General features: G+C 40.0%; 4 protein-coding genes across 5 annotated transcripts; 2 read left to right on the top strand and 2 right to left on the bottom strand.

Annotated features, from left to right (window-relative positions):
* Window positions 1-459: 459 nt before the first annotated feature.
* LOC116254309 (fasciclin-like arabinogalactan protein 4) lies at window positions 460-2,080 on the bottom strand. The gene has a single exon (XM_031629630.2). The coding sequence runs from the start codon at window positions 1,872-1,874 to the stop codon at window positions 603-605; it is 1,272 nt and encodes a 423-aa protein (XP_031485490.1). The 5' UTR covers window positions 1,875-2,080; the 3' UTR covers window positions 460-602.
* A 188-nt stretch (window positions 2,081-2,268) lies between these two features.
* LOC116254311 (uncharacterized) lies at window positions 2,269-3,646 on the top strand. The gene is made up of 3 exons (XM_031629634.2): window positions 2,269-2,654; window positions 2,742-2,952; window positions 3,067-3,646. Exons 1-3 carry the CDS (start codon window positions 2,531-2,533, stop codon window positions 3,113-3,115), a joined length of 384 nt encoding a protein of 127 aa, XP_031485494.1. The 5' UTR covers window positions 2,269-2,530; the 3' UTR covers window positions 3,116-3,646.
* Window positions 3,647-8,618: 4,972 nt separating this feature from the next.
* Window positions 8,619-14,701, bottom strand: LOC116254310 (uncharacterized). Of its 2 annotated transcripts, XM_031629633.2 has the most exons (11): window positions 14,546-14,701; window positions 14,379-14,446; window positions 14,242-14,290; window positions 13,310-13,416; window positions 12,326-12,371; window positions 11,717-11,851; window positions 11,411-11,500; window positions 11,151-11,285; window positions 10,989-11,072; window positions 10,798-10,862; window positions 8,619-9,157 (listed from the first exon to the last, which is right to left on the bottom strand). In XM_031629633.2, exons 1-11 carry the CDS (start codon window positions 14,591-14,593, stop codon window positions 8,971-8,973), a joined length of 1,014 nt encoding a protein of 337 aa, XP_031485493.1. In that variant the 5' UTR covers window positions 14,594-14,701; the 3' UTR covers window positions 8,619-8,970. The 2 variants fall into 2 exon arrangements, with proteins under 2 accessions (XP_031485493.1, XP_031485491.1); XM_031629631.2 differs by having other exon boundaries at window positions 10,989-11,285.
* Window positions 14,702-19,261: 4,560 nt separating this feature from the next.
* LOC116254989 (metallothionein-like protein type 2) lies at window positions 19,262-20,197 on the top strand. The gene is made up of 3 exons (XM_031630675.2): window positions 19,262-19,417; window positions 19,727-19,807; window positions 19,933-20,197. The coding sequence occupies exons 1-3, from the start codon at window positions 19,353-19,355 to the stop codon at window positions 20,024-20,026; spliced, it is 240 nt and encodes a 79-aa protein (XP_031486535.1). The 5' UTR covers window positions 19,262-19,352; the 3' UTR covers window positions 20,027-20,197.

Genomic DNA, 20,197 nt, shown 5'->3' with positions numbered 1-20,197 from the left:
AGGGGTTGTTGTGTACCCTGTAATGGAATATAGCGTGAAAAAAATCCAAAGGAGAAGGGAATTGCCAGTTGGTTCCGGGTCCCACATCCTAAAAGGGACCATCTTCCCAGCCTAAAAGCCTTTCTCCTTTGCCTCATTCTCTCTACCCTCTCCTCTCTCATCTTAAAAACTCGACCAAAGTGGACCCCCGTTTGGCACTAGACTGAAATTGATCCCACTTTTCATGAACTTGATCATGCTGCCAGCGCTGATGCCAAACGCACTCTGCCGTTCATTTCGGCTTGTGGCTGGACTAATTGGGATCTCGGTGCCACCCAAAAGACCAAAGTCCTGGAAAATCCAAAATTCTTCTGACAAGCAAAAGAAACAAGAGTTTTGAAGATCCAGAATTTTCTTTTCTCTTCCACAAATCAACAATTCTATACCGTAAAATAAAATAAAATAACTAGAGAAAAAAAAAAAGCCCAAAAAATTCCTCGTTATTTCGAGTACAAAAAATTCGAATCACAAAAAAGAAAAAAAAATCACTGCTTTTTTGCAGCATATATAATAAAATTTTAATGCGAAAAAAAATGAAAAAAATGGGAAACCGGGAATCGTTTTCACAAGGCGGCGATCCACCACAACCCTAAAAACCCCAAAATCCCGGCGACGACGACGCTTCGCTCTTCTCCGCCGCCGCCGGCGCTACTCGACACGCCTCCAAGGCTCCCGATCGGGGGCACCTCGCTCGTCGGGGAAATGGCGGCACCGGGTGATTGTGCGGGGCGTTCTGTAGGGGCCGACGAGTAATCGGGGGGGCCGCTTACCGGCGTGCTCTGGTCGACCTGCCCGGAGCCGAAGACCTCTCTGGGAAGGAGCACGTTCGAGATGCCGAAGATCGCCACCGGCTTCTGGTCGTAGACCGTCTGCGTGATTGCTGCCTGAACGATTCCGGTGTCGAGGGCGACGGATCCGTTGGCCCTGGTGATGTTAAGTGTGAAGCTTCCGGCGCCCTTCTCCTCCGTCGCAAGCGTTGGTTGCACGGGATTGACGATCGATTGCAGGGAGCCGAGGGGGTAGTAGGAGTGGAGGACGTGATACTTGAGCACCACCGCCTTCGTGTCCGCCGGGAGGCTCTGCAGGCGCTGCGCCGATAGGTCGGTGAAGGCGTCGTCCGTCGGGAGAAAGGCTGTGATCCCGGCTCCCTGCTCGTCGTTCTCGAACTCCGCCGTGACGCCCGAGGCCGCCAGCATCGCCGCCACGACGTTGAAGTCCTTCGCGCCGATCAGCACGCCGGTGATGTTGATATGCACCTGCGGGCGGCTCTCCGACGCCGAGAGACCGTATCCCGAAGGCAGGAGCAGGCCGTCGACGGCGTACACCGCCACGGAGTAGGGGACGGCGCGTATCAGCGAGACGACTGTGGCGTTCGAGGGGGCGAAGGCGCCCGGCGGCCGCACAGTGACGTTTCCCGTCAAGGGGTCGTGCGTGATGTTTACCGCCCCGAGGTTCGCCTCAGCGCGGCCGGTCGTCTGGTAGAGCGTCGCAACGAGCTTCCCGGACGCCGGGATCTGACGGAGCGCCGTCCAGTCTAGGTACTGGAGGAGGACGTGGTAGCGCAGGACGTCGGAGATCTGGGCGGAAGGGAGCCTGCCGAGGCTGGTGGAGTCGAGGAGGTGGTTGGGCACCGCAAGAATTGTGAGAGACGACCGGCGGTCGAGATCTCCGGCAACTTCGGTGGTTGCGAGGAGGTGGTTGAAGGTGGAAAAGTCGGGGAAGGACGAGAGGAATGTCGTGACGTTGAAGCCGACGGCGCGGGAAAACAACAAGAGGACGACCCCAATCACGGCAGCGAAGCGACGTCGGACTCCGGACTCCGGCAGCGGCGGCATTTTCCGGCGAGCAAGCGCAGCGGGCTTCCGAGTGCGCGCGCGAGTGGGAGCAGAGTGAGCGCCAAGAAAAAGGGTTTTATTTATTATATTTATTTTCTTATTTATTTTATCTGATCCTTTTCTGGTCGGATTACGAAAAGCTCTGCAGCTTTTTATATGTCGAAATTACCCCTCCGTACGGAAGGTCGTGACTCATATGACGCGTGTCCATCGGCCCCGAGTTTAGGTGTATTTAGGTAATTGGACCAGAGTTCTCAGTGTGCCTCGATCTTCCCGCTGTCAACAGGTCAGATTGTTAAACTTGCAACGTAATTTAGTTATTTGTCGAAGGTGACCGTTTTACCCCTACCCTGCTTCTCTCGAACAGACGCATTTTCGAGGCTATTTCCGTAACATGTCGCAGGAGAATGTGATAAAAGATTCATTCACCTGACCGGGGAAGTGCGAGATCTGGAGAGGTATTTAAAGAGAATGGCGAAGGGCAACAACGTAAATTTCGATGGCCCCCCCCCCTATCCAGCCAGCCAACTGGTTAATTAAATATTAGGGCTTTTCAGCCCCCACATAAATAAATGAAGGACATGGTTGTCTTTTTCTGACTTTTTTTTTTTTTGTTCTCTGAGCCACCGGCGGAAGATGTGGCAGTTGGGGACCGAATGGTCTTTCTGATTAAAGACAATAACATTTTTCGGACATTTTCATCTTACTACTTACAGCTAGAGGGCCCTATGCCACCCGTGACGCGTTGTTGGAACTGTGGCTCTTTCCTTGGTTGCCAGTGTGAGCTTCTTACAATCAATTTGTTAGTTTCATTTTTGGCCAATTTCATGTGACTAATCAACCCCTGGAAGCCGTTTGGGCGACCAGGCTTCTTCTTTTCCGGGGTTGACTGCACGGAGGTGGTCAGAGTTCAGCTGCCTCCGGCGCGTATGAAAGTGCGCCGGAAGTCCAAGTCAGTACGTGTCAAGGCTTCATCGATGCGTTACAGCTGCTATCCACAAAGGCAAGCGAGCGGGTTCGTGGATGGCTACGGGACGTCCCCTGTCGTTTCCCTTGCCGTCTTCCTGCATGCAAAACAGTAAAAAGCTCATTCATTCTTTCGCTTTTATCTTCAAAATTCAGGCGGAGCTCTCTGAGTCTAACAACAACGAAATTTAAGATTGTTCTTGTATTTGTGGATGGAAATTTGCAGTTTTCGACAACTTTTTGAGCTAGAATTCGCTTCTTGTTTTGGGAAGTAATGGAATGGGGGCACTTGAACTGGAAGTTTCTGTCGCTCCGGTGCACGAGTGTGTTAAAGGGTGTTGAATGAGAACAACGTCACTCATGTAAATGGGACATGCGGCCAAGATTGTACCGTCACCAGAACTGTCTGAAAGCGAGGTCGTCTCAGCGTCCCGTGAACCGGCGTTGGCCCCACGGGAACTGCACTTGCCATCCCACGGTATCAACCTTGCGCCGATCGACGGTCCAGAAGATTTCCGGATTATAAAACTGCCCGGTGGTGGCTTGACCTTCACATTCTCCGTCAGCAGCACATAGGTCATAGCAGGCAGGGAGAGTTGGATTGGATCAGAATCCATGGTAATATCCTCCCTCCTTTACAGCTTACACGTACAAATTGCCAACCGGGTTGGAATTCTTAATCCAGTCACAACCTGATCCAAGTTACTTGATCCAACCCCGGCTAAAAATTAAAATCCCACTTTGCTTGCTTGTGGGTTTTTGTATTTAGGGGACGTCTTGTCCTCCAATTTTGATATACATTCCCATTTTAGACCCAAAACTATGGGATGGATTTAAACCTTATGTAGGACATATCCGATCTACTTTCACCGTTTTGGCGTTTGGCTAGGCTAAAGTTTTTGCGTTCGCCAAGTTTTTAAAATTGCATGATTTTATTGAAATATAAAAAGACGGAGTTTCTAATGTTTTTCGTATTATTTGCATTTCACCGTTGCTCGGTCAAGCCGATCCAAAAATCAAGGCCTGCTTACTTTTGAGAGCTTAGTTATTTATATATTGAAGATTGTAAAGTATTTTAAAAAAGGGAGTTCTTAAGAGGTCCCCATACCTTTTAAGGGCTTGAACCAAAACTATTAGAAGTCCAATTCTAAGGGTCTGAGTTCGGTAGGCTGAGTCGTTATAGGGTAATCCAGTGTAACCTTATACTATAATGTCATCTAACTCCGCCGATTCAAGCTGAAATGCCCGAACAAGCATTCTCATTCCACATGCATGGCCACAGCCGGCCATTAGCGGCGGGCCATGTGGTCCATTATTAATTTGCTTGGCTGGATGAGACTTGGATGAACTGCTCGATGGAATTTGGGGTTGGCCCATGCATGGTGTTCAACTTCTATCATTTGAGGTGAATTGAATGATAGAAACAATAAGATTCAAAGAAAAAAAAAAGCCCTTCTGTTCGTTCAATCATGAGAAAGTGAATGAATGAAGAGTGGGGTGGGCCATCTTTGTCTCCTATTCTTTTCCCCCATTAACATGAGAATCTCCAGCTTTTCCCCCTTAACATGAGAATCTCCAGCTAAACATGATGCCCACTTGTTCTTTTTAACAAATTGGGGATGATGTTTTGTCTTCATACGACCCTTTGGGCCATTGTTCGGCTAATACTAGCTTGGTCTCAGCCAACATGACCCAGGGTGCACGTCTCGGTGCAGTGGTGCGACTATGGTCGAGTCGCGTCACGGAAATGACTGGACCATGAGCCAGGCCATATGCCGATACACACCTATTTCACGCCCGACTCGGCTTGACCAAGTTGTTCATTAGTGCTGTGCTAAAATTGGTCTTAATTAACCGCCTTGGCGGATTTCCCTTAGGGTTGTATTAGTGGCTTGGCTGATGGGTGATGTTTACTAAGTGCATCTAAGAAGAGGAAGACATGCCAATTAAGGGATCGTCAATGGGATTGTGATCATTGGGATAAAGAATGAAGACAATGTGTTTCTGCATATCTCTTGATCCTGCCCTTGCAACCGCCATTGTCGCAGTTTTCCCATAGAAACAGACAAGTTCTCGAGGAAACCGGTTTCATCAAGTGCTGAAGTCCAATTCTTAAAATTCATGAGCTGCGTGGGCTGTGGCCGACACGAACTCACATAATTTATTCTATTTGCATGTTAATTCACTGTAAATAGTTCAATTTTATTACTTATTAGTCCCTTCAAATCTAAAATTTCTTAATATTAGACCCCTCAATGCCAAATTTTATTACATATTAATGCCTTTCAAATCTAATATTTTTTTTATATATGTGCCCCACAATCCCTCAACCACAAATTTCTAATCCTAACCTTGGGGCGAAGCCAGAAACTTTTTTTAAGCACCCATTTATAGTTTCCAAAACTTTAAATGGATGGATCAGCAGCAAAAGTTTTCAAAATACTTGTTCAAATGACTTTTTGTGAAACTCGAAGAGGGTGTGCCCTCATAGTTCTCGAGCCTGTTAAAGGATTTGATAGGGTTTTGCTACTAATCTCAACAAGGTTTAAAAATGAACTTCAATCATGAATTTTTTGTGAGGAATTTAAGAGAGTGCTTCCATGTTATGCAACTAACATGACAAGACATGTTCCCACTTTTTTATATTAGGGAGAGGATCTTCCATTTAACCAAGAGATGTATTTTGGTCATTTTTAACTCATAACCTTTGGTCTCTTGTTAGGAGCCATAACAATAACCAGCTCCTGAAATGAAATTTAATGGGTGCAGATGCAATAAGCACCAATACACACCTGTGCAATGTTGTCAGTAGCGGTGTGTATCAGCCTGATGGATATGCAAGAATATAGTTGATAGATGTCACGCTTCCCACCAAGATGCCTTGCAAATCAAGGAGAAGGGGAAAGGGGGTAGCTACGGCCTCTTCAGGTACCTCCAATTCAAAAACTTTAAAACTTCTTTATTATTTCTTAAATTCTGAAAATTGAAATAGTCATGCATCAATCTGATATGACTAATAAGGTGCAGTATTTCCTTGTATCTTTTGGCAAAGATGATTTGCCTTCTTCAATGCTGACGTTGACAACATTGATTCCGTCCCAACTTTTATATTAAATTTTTTCCATATGTTTTTGTTAAAGTGACCAATAATTGAGACCTTTCCTGTTCCGAGGTCAGGTGGGGGCACAAATGTTTTCCCTGACCTTCTCGAGTCCCCTTTCAGTTCAATAGTGATCCCTAGCATCCTTCATTATTCAAACATGAAAAATAATTAGTGAATCATCAGATATATCATACTTATCCTCTCTCTCTCTCTCTCTCTCTCTCTCTCTCTGTGTGCGCGCGCGCATGCATGCATGCACATGTGCATGTTGACTGAACACAGACTTTACGTGAGATATCTCAACAAATTCAAATCCAAATTGCTGGGTCTGGTCGACTATTTATGGTATAGCAGCCAAATCAGATGTCCGATCTGAATATCCTCCAGATCTGCAATAGTCCGTGCTGTGTTACATGCCAAATATAGAATTCGTAGCTACTTGAATGCAAACTCAGCCTTGGTCATTTCCTTTCCGAGTCCCAACCCAGCCCTGAATCCAGTTATCTAAATGCAATCACCCATCACGACTCTCTCCCCCTCTTTCTCTCTTCTCACGATGCGACTAGAAAAATATCATATAGATATATATATGTCAACATCTATATACATCTGCTCGAGATTTTGTGATCTCTATAATGCAATCTCAACCATCATGGACTCTACTATCCTTGTCTGGATCTGCATACTTTTATCATTTTTTACTGCTAATATTTTTTATTATTTATATTAATTTATGATAAATAATATCATTATTGATCTTGTATCTACTTCCCACAATATAAAAGACATTAATGTTGCTTAGCATAACACATGGTATTAATCTTTTTGATATTTTTTTTACTGTTTTCTTACTCGTGCCTCATCCACTATGCAATGATAATGAAATGAACTTCTTTTAATAAGACGGTAGCATATGAATGATTTGAATAATGTTTGACCGCATTTAACCTGCTTTATTTGCTAGTTTGCTATGATAGAGTTGGTGCCTCCAAAATGTTTGTCCCATCTGAATCTAGAAGGATTTAAAATGTATATTTATGATCCGGACGAACAGTAGCATATCCATTCTTTACGATCACAGAAATCAAATATGTTTGCATGTCTAACATGACAAAGCATCGCATGAGAATAGAGAGATAAAATCACGACAAATACATCTATATGGTTAGTTCTAGCCTCTGATTTAGTGGTTAAACCATGCATGATAACAATATTCTAACTAAACCTGATGAATCGAGGCTATAGTGACAAGCAGAGACCAAACACTCGAATGGTATCTAAAATCAACCAACTCTGAAACCTAGACACAGAATGTGGTCAGAAACTCTAATTCAACCAATCTTGTTTCAGTCTCTTGCTTATACAACAAATACTGGTGCTTATTGGCGTTCAATTTGACTGTAACCACAGAAAGAACAATATATGAAGTAGCTAAAGCATAGTATCTTGCCCTGGAAGAGAGCACTAATGGTCCAATTGCATGTCACCAGGATTAATTCCCAAAAATGTTTCCCAATTGAAGACCAGCGACTGGAATGCCGAATGATACCCAAATTATCCATTAATTCATTCAGCAGAAAGCGCCTTAACATTCACATGTTATTCCTGGAAGGTGGATTGATTGTACTATTCTTACTCTTCTCACGATGGTGCGCATTTGAATGAACCCAAGCAATTAGCATAACTAGTTAAAAGGGCCACATAAACAGATGGCTGGTCATGGATTGGAACCTTATTGTAGCCTCTTGCATGATGGATTTTTGCTGTGACTGCCTGGGGGGGAATTTATGAGGTTCAATGTGCTTTCACCTGCCCTACTTTTGGCTGCGTCCCCAAGAGTGAAGACCAAGATTCCAGAGAGTGTTTCTCCATAAGGTACGATGCCAAACCTGCAATTATGTTTTCTAGCTACAACCAACTACTGCATGAGTCTCGTGACTTGAACATCAGAACACCGCTGGGATAGCTGCTTACGCTTCCCTTTGACAGTTAGTTTCAGATTCTTTGAGCAATATATACATTGGATATTCTGCCATATTTTCATCAAGTCAGATAGTAGATTTGAAGATGCAACTATAGGAACATAAGCATACTTAGAAGATAAAACTACAACTTGTGAACCAGTTACCAGATATCGCCAGACATTTCCCATGAAGTCGACACATTGAAACGTTGCACGTCAATGGAAATACAAGTTCAACGGGTATGAACGACAGTCAACGGTCTAACCTGGCAATTCCATTAGACTTATCCAGAATTTGCACGAAGGATGTTACAGGTGTGGTTAAACTCCGGATGAAGACTATCCAAATTACAAGGACACATTTCGACAAGAAGTTTTTACTCGGTTATATATGTTGGACGTGTTTTGCACTTTAATTGTTAAAATCATCAATAAACAGCTTGATCTACAGAAAATGTTGCCAAGAGATAATTCGTTTTAACATATATGCATGTACATACATGTATAGTCATACTCCACACCCAACTTGTTTCACGCTTAGGACAACACCTAACTTCACTTTATTGTTCTATCGTTAGTTACATATATTTGACATGCTTCAGATTTTTAGTGTTCTATAGCTTTCTATATATATATGTGTGTGTGTGTATGTATGTATGTATATTAGAGTCATCGGATTTGTCCTGTACCCATGTGACATAAATGATATATATGAACTTCTGAACAAATTAATTTTAATCTACCTTGTGCAACAAAATCAAGGGCATACAAAATATAAACATCAGGCCAGCAAAAAATGACCTGACAAATTTAGTGTTTAAGCTTACAAGTAGAACATACAAATCTAATCATCTGGAGTTTTCTCAATGGTTTTGCTTCATTTAACCTTCCCATAAAATGATAGATAAGAAGCATATATGACCACTACATGACGTCATATGGGGCAAGAATATGAATGGAGCTTCCACCTTGAACGTAGGCAAAAGGAGTTTCTCATTGTGCCTTCAAGGTTTTGTGTTGGCTCCATTGGCTTGCTTCTTTCGGAAAATAAGTGAACAATAATCTCATGTCTGAATTTTCCATAAGCTGAATCCATAACCAACGTGAATAAGCATAAGCTCAAAAAGCATGTGCATGATACTTGTCATGCGCACCTTGGATCCAGGAATTTCCATCCAATTGACGGAGATTTCAATAACTGGTATATCAAGTTGTTTGCACAAATATACTAGTTCAACATCGAAGCACCACCTGGAAAGAAAAGGCTGAGTGGTTAACAAAATGCAACCAACTATATGCAAAATAAAAAAAGGAACTTATTTTAGAAAATGTCATAGATGATGCAGATAATGTCAAGCCCTTTCTGATTGTAACATTTTAACCTGATAACTTTGTTACTCTGCAGAATTCAATCAAATAACATGTCTATCATCTGACGACATGACTAGCTCTCTTAAAATATGAACTGCTGTTAATCAAGTTACAAATGTGATAATGATGTTTCTAGATCCTCCTAGTACAAGAAATCAAGGGTAAAAAGTTTTTTAATTCCAGTAGCAATGACCCACACAATTGTTTGCTGTTCACCTACTTCTCCAATCTTTGAATGATCAAGAAAAGAGACAAACTAGGGGTTTGCAACCATGTCTCTACCACAGTAGTCCAATTGAATAATGTATTAGATTAAAGCAAAGATTGCTAAGCTGTAGATGCCATCGTGGGGACCTAACCACAAGGTTTTCTAAGATATTGCAGGTTCAACATCCAACCATTAAATTTATGTACGTGAACCTGGTCAAGGGGTCATACTTAATTAAGCCATTCTGGAAGAAACAGGGTATTCAGGAGTCTGATCCAAGGAGAAAAGGCAGAACCTTTTCATATAAATACATGAAACTCCATTGCCTTTCTATGAGTTCTTTTAAGAACATAGATGGCCAAAATCAATTGATGTTACCAATCACAGCTAACGACTGAAGACAAGTGCCTATGATCAACAAGGATCAGACTCTCAACAGAAGTATTTTGAGTAAATCATCAATTTCATATGCCATATTCAGTAGGCTAATTTTAAATACTAGCCATATTGTTCATTAAGGTAGGGTTACTAAACATTCTTCAAGACACCAAAGAGGGAGAGCTCATGTCAACAATTTTTCCTTTCTTGTGACAAATGATACACAAGTGTGCTAGACACCCATCCGACTGCTAACCTTGTAAATAAGTATTGTTGACAATCTCAAGTCAATGATACAATGAATTTTGATGCAAAAAGGTCAAGGTAAAAATATGATAGAACTGAAATGGTCTCGCATGGAGCTCTATACTGCTAAATCAGCAAAAGTATTGACAACATATATACAAAGGTATCACATTGTAGTGCACTACCAGTTTTAGAATTATGAATCAATAAGATTGCTGTATCAGGCATCAAAATATGAACTAATAAGAAAAGATGGTGCACTGTAGTGCATTACCAGTTTCAGATTTTAAATAAACAAAAATAAACAGTGACCAGTTATTGGATGCATGCTTGATCAAATATGGCATCATGATGAATTATTCTAACACTGTTCGCATTATGGCACAAAAATGGGCCGCAAGAGAATTTGAATATACTTTATTTCATTATTTCATGATACCACTTATCATAGAACTAAGCTGCACCACCAAGAAACAGATTCACAGTATTTTAAGAATCTAATGGCAACTGATCCAGGATCAAGGGTGTCTTCATTAACAACTAAAATACCAAAAACAGCTTATTTGGACATGCCCATCTTTCAATTTTCTTTTCCGTATGTTTTGTTAATGAGATACATCAGAGCTCATCCATTAGAAGGGATACATTCAAAGGTGGATTGCAAGCTTTAAGGACAAGTTCATATTACCTCCTCAAGCGCATATTAGTGAAAAGCTTCTGAGCAGCAGCTCTTGTGAACATCTTAAAGCCACACTGAAGGGGACAAATATTTTCATCATAAAAATGAATGCAAAGATTATTGCTGCTTAGCAGAAAAGCTTATAATGGCTATCAAGGCATGCACACAACCACGACAGCAATTATTAGCAAAGTAATAACCTGAGTGTCCCGAACTCCTACACCAGCAGTTAGGAGGACTAGTAAATGAAAGCCCTTCATCAACAAATTCCGGTACCATTTACGCTGAAAGAGTAACAAGAATGCATTTTTAGAGATTTGAAATAGACAGAAGCTAAAATCCAGAGAAAAATATTTACACACTGTAGCTAGAGCTTGCTTCTCAAGATGAGCACGAGAACCAAATGCAACAACTGGAACTTCAGGCATGTTTGGAACCGAACTGATGGGCGAAGCACCTCCTCCTACACAGAGTTGCCTCTTAGCTGCTGCCAGTATCTGATAGTGCATTAGACAAGAGATCAGAGCATTAGATACTCATGCATTGCAAACTCCAGCTAGCGATGCATATTCAGAACCAAAAGCATGCAACACTAACAAAATATATACAATTGACAAAAAACCTGTTCCTCCAATTTCTCTAGATCAGTGACTTTAGTAGCCCCATCAGCATCAAGCATTAGAAGAAGCTCGCCACGTGCATGAAGCATTCCCTGTTTTACCAAGTTTTACAAAATACAAGGAGCCTTAGTGGCCATAGTAAATGAATGTATTTGCATAATTCATCATTCAAACGAATCAAACCAAATAAATATTTGGAACAAGTAAAAAGAATTTAAAATTTTAACACTGAAATGTAAGTCCTTCAAATTCCTGGTTACCATATTAGTACCATGTAGTTCTTGGAACATAAAGGTTAAGTGTCTCACTTGTTTGACAGCTGCTCCTTTCCCTTGGTTTCTTCCAAGAAGGATAACCCTCACATTATCAATTGTGTATTTCCTTGCATGATCAAGGGCTACTTTATAAGTTTTGTCCTTGCTCCCATCATCAACTATTATGACCTGCTTTCGTAGCATCATGGTGGTAAAAGAAAAAAATTAGTTTTTTGCTGAATGAAGTTCAAAATAGCAAACTTAAATGGTAAAGGGACCAAATAAATGCATCTAATAATACAGATACTCATTACGGAAAGCAACCATCCTTTACCTGTTTGAAATGAACTGCAAAATAATGAAAACGAAATGCTGTTTACTATGAGATTATATATGTCAACACGATGCATGCCGGATGCCAAGCAGTTCATGTGTCAACTGTATAGGTGCATAAATGAAGCTTTTAATAGCATGAGATATACCATGCCATCATAGAAATTATTGAAAATTTAGACAATACTTTAGGCAAATTAATACAAGAAAGAAACCGAGATGATTGTGACATCCCAAAACCACCAGAAAGTCCGAGAACATCTAACCATGATTAAAGAACCAGATTATCTACACTTACTGTGCATTGAATATTGGAAGAGAAAAGCATACCTCGTAAGAAAATGATTTATCTCTCTTCGCACGTTGTTGGAGATAACTGCATATATTAAGGCAAGTAAATCGAGCAGCCTTTGTTTAACAAAGTATATCTTTATTACCATCATGACTTTTTTTGTTCTTTCTGGGAAAAAGAGCACACAGTAAACAATAAATAACAACTAAAGCTACTCCTAGACTTGCACAACTTTATATAATAACCAATATAACAAGCTACAGCAGCTACCAGTGCTTTTTTAGCCCCACAATGCTAAACACTGCAAAGAAAGGGACAATAACGTGTTCAACAGAATGCTCTGTGTGCTATTTCCTTATTCTGTGGAAGTCATGACAGTGGCTGCAGCAACAGACACACACACAAAGGATGGTAGCAGATTGAATTCCAAATGTGAACAAAGCCGTAATGTCCAGACCATGCAGAGTAGGCTGAGCAGTGGGTTGATGCCCCTGTTTCTATAGATGATACCCATCACCACATAGTTTTACAACCAGTTCTGTTTCCAATAAAAAGAAGAACATATGTAAAATTTGACAAAATAATGGAAGGCCATAATTCCATAGTAGGTGAGTTAGCTGGCACCTTAAAATCCATTTAGTAATAACAATGGGTTGTTAAGGTTCTTTAGAATTGTAGCTCTCCCCGATGAATACATTAAGCTAAAATCAAGAGATGAAAATGTTCCTAACGTACTGTTGTCACAGGATCTACTGGCAAAGAAACATCAGAAAATCTATTTCCAACGTTTGAAACCTCAATCCCATGCCCTGCTCTTTAACAAAACATCTGGACAGGCACAAGGAAGATTAGCCTCAGCCCTTCATTTAAAACGTATATAGTTGTGTACATTTGCATGCTAAATCTTATAGTGAAAAGTGAAAACTATGTACTTTTAGTGTTCAGTGATAGGAGAGGCTATTTGGAGCACGGTTTCAGAAAGGAAAGGTAGCTGGATGTTGGAGGCTGGAAAGAAATCTGACCTTAAGGTCTCACTAAGAGCTGCAGGAAGTCTGTGCTCTTCATTGAAAGCAGGAATTATCAATGACATGCACTTTTGAGCTGGATCAAATATCGACGGGCATGCTACCTGCAAACAATAGTTAAATTTGATGGGAATTCTTTAAATTCAGATAACCTGGAGAATATGACAGTGTAGAAAAAGAGTAAATTTAAACTCACTAGTTTGGGTAAATTAACTCCCTACTTCAAACTTCATCCCTAGACAACATAAACGAGGCAGAAGACAAGCAAATTCATACAATCTTAGACATTGATCAATGAAATTCGATTACCTGCTTCAGCTAGGTCAATAATTCCAAATTCACAATATTGTAAACACAAACGGATAATTATCATCTCCACCAATCAAAAACGACAGTACAACCAAATCCAATTGCAGAACATTTTCCAAGATTCCAGAATATCACAATTAGATAACCCCAATATGTGCTTGCATTCAAGTACTTTAAAACTATTTACATGATTAACTTCAAGGGCGATTAGGATTCTGAACCACCTCCCAATATCTAATCACGAAGCCAATGTAACTGAACACTGAGTATTGCAACTTGATGCAACAGCCAATCGTAAGTCATATGTACTTCATTTTTCTTTATCTTTTCTTACAGAAGAATGTAGGTAAAACTAGTTTGGCATCTAGAATCCATCATGTCAACACAAATTGGCATCAGGTTCAGTCACCTGACAACCGTTTAACACCATCACTATGTTCACCCCAACTTCAATAAAGCAAGTTCGAAGATGCTTGAAAGTACGTGGAATCAGGGATTAACTACCGAAAGAACCCATCCGCACAAGCATCGGGATTCTCTCTTCCTTCTTGGTACCAATATTTGCGCTACTTTTAGGTTATCCAAGAATGAAAACAACGCAGAAAACCTGAAAGAATTACCCGCTTCGACGAATTAGGGTCCACGAAGAACGCATGACCAGCATCTACTCTGAGATGAATGGAGACATTTCAGACAACCAAATCCAAAACGCCAAAAAGTGGAATGCATTAGAAGAAACTGGACAAGTGCTTCTGACCTTTCCGATTCAAGCTTCGTTATCGCACCCAGTAGAACGATCGCTAGGGCCAGAACTAGAGCCAAGACCTGCAGAAGAAGCAATAAATGAAAATAAGAATCGCGAAATAATTGGAACTTCCGGAGGAAGGGGATAGATAATGAGGATGAGAAAAGTAAGGAGAAGACCAGAGTGAGGAAAAGCAGAGAGAGGGGGATCGTCCATGGCGACTCCATAGAAGGGGGAAATTGGAGTCTCTCCCTCGCTGCGAGATCCCGCGAGAAAACACGAACGTTCAAGGGGAAAATAACGCGCGGAAAATGAGTCCCAACTTACAAGCACAGCGATCAGGCGTTTCGAAGAATCGAATATACACCCGCACCTAAAATATCGCTTGCAAGAATAGCTTGCCAAAATATCCGTTAAATTTTCGTTCTTAAAGTCTCGCCTAAAAATTTTATTGTGAAGAATATTTTTTGGGTTTTCTCAAATTTATAAACAATTGCATAAATCCCATCTTACGTCTTCACAAATTTTTCATTCACATTAAGTTGTGTGTTTGATAGTTTGGGGTTTAAAAGATGTGTTTTGGTAGATCAGATCTTGGTTTGTTTAGGGTTTCAATAAAGTGGATTTTAAATCTATAATAATGTAAAAAACTATGAATTTAAGCTTTTTTTTTTTTTTTGAAAAAAAAAAGGGAAAAGGAGAAAGGAGAAGGTCCAACTTTAAATTTGTGGATTTGAAATCACTAAAAACAAACACAACCATAGTGTCGGTTTTCGAATCCCTGACTCAATGACGGTGAAAATTGTTAAAATTTTATTTCTAAGAAAACGAAAAATATATAAAAAAAAAGAAGATAAAATTACGCATAGCACCCTCGAATCAAACACAACCGATCGTTAAGCCATGCCCAAATATTTCAGTCAGAAACCTGTCTTATTGAATATATGCAACTACTTTGTACAACTAGCAATTTGTTTTTTTCTTTCTAAGTTAATATTTTCAAATTAGTTGCGGTTGAAGCTAAAGTTATTCATAAAAATTTGAATTTTCTTTAGAGGAGGAGATGAGTGACTTGAAAGGAAAGAAGATTACAACAACCAACCAAATCACTTAAGTTTGACTATAAAAGAATGTTTTCTGCAATATGACCTTAAGAATGTATTATAAGTGCATTTGTTTGACAATAAAAAATAAATAGCTCTTATATAATCAAAACTTTGAAAGTAGAAAATGCAATAAAAGTTTTGATTATAAAAGCAGTACTCATAAACATATTAGCACATTTATTTTGCCGATAGGAATGTCAACAAATTGGATTCGAATTGGATATAAACTCTTACATATTTGATTTAGTCGATGCCGATCTAATTTGGATTTGGATCATATTTGAATGCAAACAAAACAAAGAAAAGTCTACATCATATTTGAACCCAAATTTGAACTTCAAAATCTGAATATGATCCACATCAGACTTCGAAATACAACTGAATCCTTGATTTAGTCGATGCTGATCTAATTTGGATTTGGATCATATTTGAATGCAAACAAAACAAAGAAAAGTCTACATCATATTTGAATCCAAATTTGAACTTCAAAATCTGAATATGATCCACATCAGACTTCGAAATACAACTGAATCCGATCCAACTTTTAAATATACAGCTGAATCAGAACTGCATTATTCTATATTAAAAACCAACTTTCAAAATGTATGAATATTGTTAGGTATATATAGGATTTTTATTTGACATTAAATTAAAATTTGAATCTGAATCCAAATTTGATTGGGTATCTATTTAAAAACCGCATCCAGATCGCAATTGGATTATGAATTTTATGTAATCCTGTCCAATTTCTTAATCGGATGTTAAATTTCCTTGGTAACCAATATTTTTTTAGAGCAATTTGATCGGATACCTTATCTGGAGATCAATTATACTATCTGGATCCGAACCATTATCTCTGTTCCTTTCAAGTACTTTTACAAAGATTTAAGTGATCAGGTCTTTATCTCCAACTAGTTTTTTGAGTATAAACCATGAGAAACAGGTCGGTGCTAGATCTATCATGAACAATCTTAGATGTTGGTTTTTTCATACTGACGGATGAGAGAAAAAGTAGTGAATCAATACTAAATCAGTCACTAAAATGCCGTACTTCTTTCCTGATGGATCTAGGACCGGATAGATTAAGTCTCACTGTCGATTGTAAGAAAGATTGCTGACAGAGTCGATTTGAAGACTCTGGATCTATGTCACCAGGGTGCGGCAACCCTGGTGACGCACCCGCGTCGACGTGCGGGTGCGACCCAGATTCGCACCCAACCCACACCCTATTGATTTCAGTTTTGTTTTTAGGTTTTCTTTATCAGATTTGATATTATTAATATATTATAATAATAAATTAATAATAATAATAAATACCTTCACCGCACCACCACACCATAATTTTTTGAGATATATCGCACCGGTACCCACACCCCGCATTCTGGTGACATAGCTCTGGATCAAACCCCAGTTCCCTCGCCATGTTGTTTGAGCTTGTTCCTATTGTCTGCCTGCAAAGACGAAACTCCCCCTCATCTTGTGATATTAGGAGTTTTCTCGTGGCTTCGAGAAACGATCTCTCAGGTGAGCGAGAGGTTCATCCCATTCCCCCTGCTTCTTGGGCCCTAAGTTGTGTCAGTGTCAACAATAACAACGGTGCACCCTTCAACTTGCATGTCACACTTTACCACCTTAAGACACATGAACATAGTGCCCAGAGGAATCGATCTATAAATCTGCCGTTATACAAGCCTGTAGCTCAACCACCTACGCTATGCTCCTTGAAACTGGAGCTCTCACTGGAGCTCTCAATTGTTCTACCCAACAAGTCGAATTGCTTATAAGATTCCCTGCCATCAAAGGAAATGGGCAAGATGGCACAGCAATTAAAGAGACATTATGATATATCTTCGGATGAATGTAATATGCAGCACTATACATGAGCTTTACTCGTAGTAAAGTTGGATCGCCCATGGCATTTTATTGAGATTGAAGTCAAATTGATTTATTGATGAGAGTACACTGATAACCCAAATAAAAAGAGTTTATATGATTACGACGAAGAAGGTGAAACAAGTGACAATCCTGATCTCGACTCACTTCAATTTGATCAAGTTGTTCACACTGTGAGATTGACAACCACATGATTTATAGGCTGTGTCCTCTACCACTCATCCTCACATAATGACATTCATAAAGATTTGGGGATGCTTTAAATAACCTGTTCAAGGGCTCATTTTCTTGTCCAACATTGCTTGTTATGTGGGTCGTGATCACTTAGGATTCATGTCACGGCATTTGAGTTACCTGCTTATAATGATAGAAACACTTTAATATATGAAGTTTGATGTATTTTTTTCAATTTTTGTAAGTATCACTTTACAGTAGATTAAAAATGCTTTCTTTTATTTGTTATTGGTTGGCTAGAACGTCGAAGTAGATTTCTAACAGATTATACTATAAGAATGCATCCGGAATCTTGTTCTCTTTCCTTTTACCAACTTGGTAACCACATGTAGGAAGCCGCTGATGATCGAAATATATAAAGAAGTTGAACCATGTTCAGCCTCTTTGTCGTCGTGATAAAAAGCCATGCGCCAAAGATTCAAACTCCATTGCCAAATGACCCACGTTGGCAGCTCCCTTGAATCAGAAACTGGGAACAATGGACATTCAGTTCCATCATGGCATGATTTTGATCAGGACACTCTACCTCACTTTTTGTTTTATGAAGAAAATTGTGGACGTACCATCAGCCTGCATGTCCTGGCTTTAACATCAAATTGTGTCCCATTCGAGAAGTGGGACAAAAAAAGTGAGACATCCCAAACACGCACTATAATTGAGTGAAAAAAATGAAATTGGAGCGAGCTAGCCTTCTGGAATAAGGGCCTCAATTATTTCAGTGCTTCTTACCATGTGGTTCCCACCAAAGAAATATCACAAGACAAGACTCCGAATGTACTGCCCACACCAAAGAAGAGCCTTGCCTTCCCTGCCCTTTCCGTTGCACTAATGTTCATCTGTGGCTGATGTACAACAAAGACCCTAACTTGTACTGCACTCAAGTAGTATTCCTATCCTTGAGGCATTTTCTCTGTACTAGAAAGAAGACGAGCAAAGAGTTCCATTGCCACAGAGGCCTAATCGGTTGAGTGACAACCATTAAAAAGAAAAAAAAAACACTTGAATTTTCGAAAAATTGGTGCTTCGGAAACATAATATTCTAACTTGGCTTTTTTATGAAATTTGGGTTTTCAATTGCATAAGCAAAAGGGTAATTAGAAAAATGATTGGCAGTCTCTTTTGATTAAGCATCTTAATCAAGATTCCAAGTTACGTGTAATTAGGAGAGTGTGATTGGTTGTGACATTGAAAATGTGTAAGGGAAGGGACAAAGGACACTACATCAGTCCCTATAAAGCTCACAGCACATATGTATTGTTTTCTTCAATAGTATGCCAAGTTTTCTTTGTTGCTTTCTCAAAGGGAAATGTCATAGCCATTAAAACCTTGTCCGGCAATTTAATTTTAGATGTGCTTCAAAAAGCAGGGAGGGGACCAAATTGTATGTCTGTTTGTGTTTCATATCTCAAAACCAATGAAATGATTTATAAACAAAGAAAGCTCAAACTATTGTTTTTTTTTTTAGTTCTTCTAAAATAAGTTTTAGATATTTAACTTGAAGACTTTCTTAACTTGCTGCTGAATGTGCAGATTCTTGAAGTCTATATCAAAGCACTAACCCCACAAAGCATGGCCAGAAAAAAAAAAGCAGTGGGTGCAAATGATTTCTTCGAATTAATAAATGAGAAATCCGGAGAAAAGTGAACTCCATTACGCCTATAAATAGGGTAGCTCACACATCTCAGTTCATCCCAGCAGCAGTCTTGTTGAGAGTGTTCTATAGCCAGAAACACAGAGAGGTGAGAAGAAGAAGATGTCTTGCTGTGGTGGAAATTGTGGATGTGGCTCTGGGTGCAAGTGTGGCAATGGGTGTGGGGGGTATTGATCTCTTTCTCTATTTATATGTGTGTTTGTGTGTGTGTGTGTGTGCACATGTGCACTTGTGCGCCTTTGATGAGCCATCCACCTGATGGCATGGAAACTATTGGAAAGAGCTCGTGTGCCTGCATTCAGAGTGCTTAATTATCTATTCTGTGTATAGATATAACTCAAAGAAGAATTTTATCAGTCAAATAATTCCATGCTCCCAAATCAGAAAAAATAAATTCATTCATGCTTGTGTGAGGACCATCCAATTGTAAAAGAATTGAAATCTGACCTGAAACTGATCACTTTGCTTTGGTGCAGGTGCAAGATGTACCCGGAAATAAGCATGTTCAGCGAGAGAACAGTTGAATCCAGGATCGTAGATGTATCCTCAGAAACTGGGTATTGCTCAAAACATTCATTTATCCAATCATTTTAGTTGTTTTTCCTATATATGTACGCAGTTTCTGGTAGAATTATATGTTCCAGATTTATTAATAATGTTCGGGTATTTGCTGTGTATATAGATATGAGGAGGTGTTTGAAGGAGCCATGGTTACGAATGGAGGATGCAACTGTGGCCCCAAGTGCAGCTGCCCCAACTGCGGCTGCAATAAATGAACCAACTTCCCACCATGGCAATGTTTACTCCTGCTAGTAGAACCAAGCAATAATGAGAAAAGGAGTCATCTTTGTCACTTGGGTATCACTTGTCTGTAGTTGGAAATACTCCTCTCTGTACTTTCTGAAGACCAGTGATTATGAATAAAGAACTTCCACTTGTCGTTTCAA

This window comes from Nymphaea colorata, chromosome 5 (assembly GCF_008831285.2).
Source record: "Nymphaea colorata isolate Beijing-Zhang1983 chromosome 5, ASM883128v2, whole genome shotgun sequence".
Taxonomy (NCBI): Eukaryota; Viridiplantae; Streptophyta; class Magnoliopsida; order Nymphaeales; family Nymphaeaceae; genus Nymphaea; species Nymphaea colorata.
This window is presented reverse-complemented; position numbering and strand designations above follow the sequence as displayed.

Excerpts from the sequence above, each read along its gene's own strand:
- LOC116254309 (XM_031629630.2), bottom strand. The coding sequence starts at position 1,874 with ATGCCGCCGCTGCCGGAGTCCGGAGTCCGACGTCGCTTCGCTGCCGTG.
- LOC116254311 (XM_031629634.2), top strand. The coding sequence starts at position 2,531 with ATGGTCTTTCTGATTAAAGACAATAACATTTTTCGGACATTTTCATCT. Across the intron at positions 2,655-2,741 it reads CTCTTTCCTTGGTTGCCAGT|GCTTCTTCTTTTCCGGGGTT; the intron begins GTGAGCTTCTTA and ends TTGGGCGACCAG. Across the intron at positions 2,953-3,066 it reads GTCTTCCTGCATGCAAAACA|TTTTCGACAACTTTTTGAGC; the intron begins GTAAAAAGCTCA and ends GGAAATTTGCAG.
- LOC116254310 (XM_031629631.2), bottom strand. The coding sequence starts at position 14,593 with ATGGAGTCGCCATGGACGATCCCCCTCTCTCTGCTTTTCCTCACTCTG. Across the intron at positions 13,417-14,241 it reads ACCCTAATTCGTCGAAGCGG|GTAGCATGCCCGTCGATATT; the intron begins GTAATTCTTTCA and ends TATTGTTTGCAG. Across the intron at positions 11,501-11,716 it reads AAGGAGCAGCTGTCAAACAA|GGAATGCTTCATGCACGTGG; the intron begins GTGAGACACTTA and ends TTGGTAAAACAG.
- LOC116254989 (XM_031630675.2), top strand. The coding sequence starts at position 19,353 with ATGTCTTGCTGTGGTGGAAATTGTGGATGTGGCTCTGGGTGCAAGTGT. Across the intron at positions 19,418-19,726 it reads TGTGGCAATGGGTGTGGGGG|GTGCAAGATGTACCCGGAAA; the intron begins GTATTGATCTCT and ends GCTTTGGTGCAG. Across the intron at positions 19,808-19,932 it reads GATGTATCCTCAGAAACTGG|ATATGAGGAGGTGTTTGAAG; the intron begins GTATTGCTCAAA and ends CTGTGTATATAG.